Source organism: Mandrillus leucophaeus, unplaced genomic scaffold (genome assembly GCF_000951045.1).
Source record: "Mandrillus leucophaeus isolate KB7577 unplaced genomic scaffold, Mleu.le_1.0 Scaffold112, whole genome shotgun sequence".
Lineage (NCBI taxonomy): Eukaryota > Metazoa > Chordata > Mammalia > Primates > Cercopithecidae > Mandrillus > Mandrillus leucophaeus.
Window position 1 is genome coordinate 1,242,934 of NW_012099432.1, and position 2,855 is coordinate 1,245,788.

The following is a 2,855-nucleotide window of genomic DNA, read 5'->3' on the forward strand; positions in this document are numbered from 1 at the left end:
TCGATCTCCTGACCTCGTGATCCGCCCACCTCGGCCTCTCAAAATGCTGGGATTACAAGCATGAGCCGCCACGCCCCGCCCATTTTTTCTTGTTTCTTTTTTTTTTTGAGACAGAGTCTCTTTTGCCAAGGCCGGAGTGCAGTGGCACTGTGTTGGCTGCAGCCTTTGTCTTCTGGGTTCAAGCAATTCTCCTGCCTCAGCCTCCTGAGTAGCTGGGATTACAGGCGCCCACCACCACACCCGGCTAGTTTTTATATTTTTAGTAGAGATGGGCTTTCACCATGTTGGCCAGGCTGGTCCTTGGCCTCCCAAAGTGCTGGAATTACAGGTGTGAGCCACCGTGCCTGGCCCCCTTTTTTTCTTTTTTGAGACCGAATCTTGCTGTCACCCAGACTAGAGTACTGTGGCGTGATCTCGACTCATTGCAACCTCTGCTTCCCAGGTTCAAGCAATTCTCCTGCCTCAGCCTCCTGAGTAGCTGGGACTTCAGGTGCATGCCACCATGTCCGGCTAATTTTTGTGTTTCTCAAAGAGACAGAGTTTTACCATGTTGGCCAGGGTGGTCTCGAACTCCTGATCTCAAGTGATTGGCCCGCCTTGGCCTCCCAAAGCGCTGGGATTACAGGCGTGAGCCACCACGCCTGGCCTGTTCTTTTTTATTTTAATTTGTTTCATCTGTTTCTTTTCTTTTTTTTTTCTTTTTTTTGAGACGGAGTCTCGCTCCGTCACCCAGGCTGGAGTGCAGTGGCCGGATCTCGGCTCACTGCAACCTCCGCCTCCCAAATTCAAGCCATTCTCCTGCCTCAGCCTCCCGAGTAGCTGGGACTATAGGCGCCTGCCACCTTGCCCTGCTAGTTTTTTGTATTTTTTAGTAGAGACGGGGTTTCACCGTGTTAGCCAGGATGGTCTTGATCTCCTGACCTCGTGATCTGCCCGTCTTGGCCTCCCAAAGTGCTGGGATTACAGGCTTGAGCCACTGTGCCTGGCCTGTTTATTTTCTTAATAATGGAGATAGGATCTCTCTGTGTTGCCTAGGCCGTTCTCGAACTCCTGGGCTCAAGTGATCCTTCTGCCTGGGCCTTCCAAAGTGTGTGGATTATAGGTCATCAGGTTTCATTTTATGTCACTAAACCACTATGCTGTGCGCAGTGACTCATGCCTATAATCTTAGCACTTTATTTTATTTTTCTTTTTGAGACTGCGTCTCGCTCTGTTGCCCAGGCTGGAGTACAGTGGTGTGATTTCAGCTCACTGCAACCTCCGCCTCCTGAGTTCAAGCGATTATCCTGCCTCAGCCTCTTGAGTACCTGGGATTACAGGCATATACCACCACGTCCTGCTAATTTTTGTATTTTTGGTAGAGATGGGGTTTCACCACGTTGGCCAGGCTGGTCTCGAACTCCTGACCTCAAATGATCCACCTGGGTCAGCCTTCCAAAGTGCTGGGATGACAGGCGTGAGTCACTGCACCCGGCTTTTTTTTTTAATCTTTTTTTTTTTTTTTGACACAGCCTTGATCTGTCATCCAGGCTGAAGTGCAGTGGCACAGTCTTGGCTCACTACAGCCTCCGTCTCCCAGATTCATGCGATTCTCCTGTCTCTGCCTTCCAAGCCCTGGGACTACAGGCACGTGCCATCACACCTGGCTAATTTTTGTGTTTTTAGGAGAGATGGGGTTTCACCATGTTGGCCAGGCTGGTCTTGAACTGCTGACCTCAGATAGTCTGCCTGCCTCGGTGTCCCAAGTGCTGGAATTATAGGCCTAGTCACCGCGCCCAGCCAGCAGAGCCCTGCTGATGGAAGTTTGGTTTCCTGGTCTCGCTGTGGTACGCCACATAGCAAGGAATCCCTTTGTACATTTTAGGATTTTATTTTGTGTAACAGGATAGGATTTTAAGCTGGGGAGAGACAGGAACAAAGGTACATTTTGTAAAGCTCCTTCTGGCTGTTGTATGAACAGACTGGGAAAGCCACGTGGGAGTTAGCAAGACGGGGAATGGGGGGATGCTCTTGGGGAAGTCCAACTTGAACCCATGTGATAGGAGGCTTTCCCCAAGCACTGCGGGCTTTCCCAGTGATGTTGCCCCCATCTCACCATCAGGCTCGGACATCATCATGCAGCTGGATGACGTGGTCAGCAGCACTGTGACTGGGCCACGTGTGGAGGAGGCCATGTACAGGTGTGTACATGCTGTGTGCATGTGGGCGATGTGTGGGGGGAGGGGATCCTGGTCCCTGTAGCCTTGTCTCCTACCCCCTCACCAGGCCCCTGGGGCTTGTGACTGGGGCCCTGTTGCAGGTCAATCCGCTGGCTGGACCGGTGCATTGCAGCCCATCAGCAGCCGGACAAGCAGAACCTCTTCGCCATTATCCAGGGTGGGCTGGACGCAGATCTCCGGGCCACCTGCCTTGAAGGTAGAGCCGTGTGCTGGCAGACCCAGGGCTTGGCCATCGAGGAGGTCCCCACATGGGCTTGGCACGTGGTGGAACTGGATGGCTAATGGGTGGAAGGGCACTGTGCTAGAAAAAATAGCCGAAGCGAAGGCTCTCAGGCCACGTGCAGTAAAATGTATTGAGAGAATGGCCGTGATTCCAGTAGTTAATAGTCTTCTGGTTTTTTTGTTTGTTTGTTTTTGTTTTATTTTTGAGATGGAGTCTCAGGTGATCCACCCTCCTTGGCCTCCCAAAGTGCTGGGATTATAGTCATGAGCTACCTCGCCCAGCCTATTTATTTATTTATTTATTTTCCTTTTTTTTTTTTTTTAAGATGGAGTCTTCCACCGTCGCCCAGGCTGGAGTGCAGTGGCGCGATCTCGGCTCACTGCAACCTCCGCCTCCCAGGTTTAAGCTATTCT

The 2,855-nt window shown here is 51.5% G+C and overlaps 1 protein-coding gene across 1 annotated transcript in view; it reads left to right on the forward strand.

Moving 5' to 3' along the window:
- QTRT1 (queuine tRNA-ribosyltransferase 1) overlaps positions 1–2,855 on the forward strand; it is a 16,957-nt gene that overhangs the window by 8,649 nt on the left and 5,453 nt on the right. The window contains exons 4-5 of the mRNA XM_011994548.1: positions 2,102–2,180; positions 2,300–2,415. Of these exons, the coding sequence (XP_011849938.1) occupies positions 2,102–2,180; positions 2,300–2,415 (195 nt within the window). The remainder of the gene's footprint in view (positions 1–2,101; positions 2,181–2,299; positions 2,416–2,855) is intronic.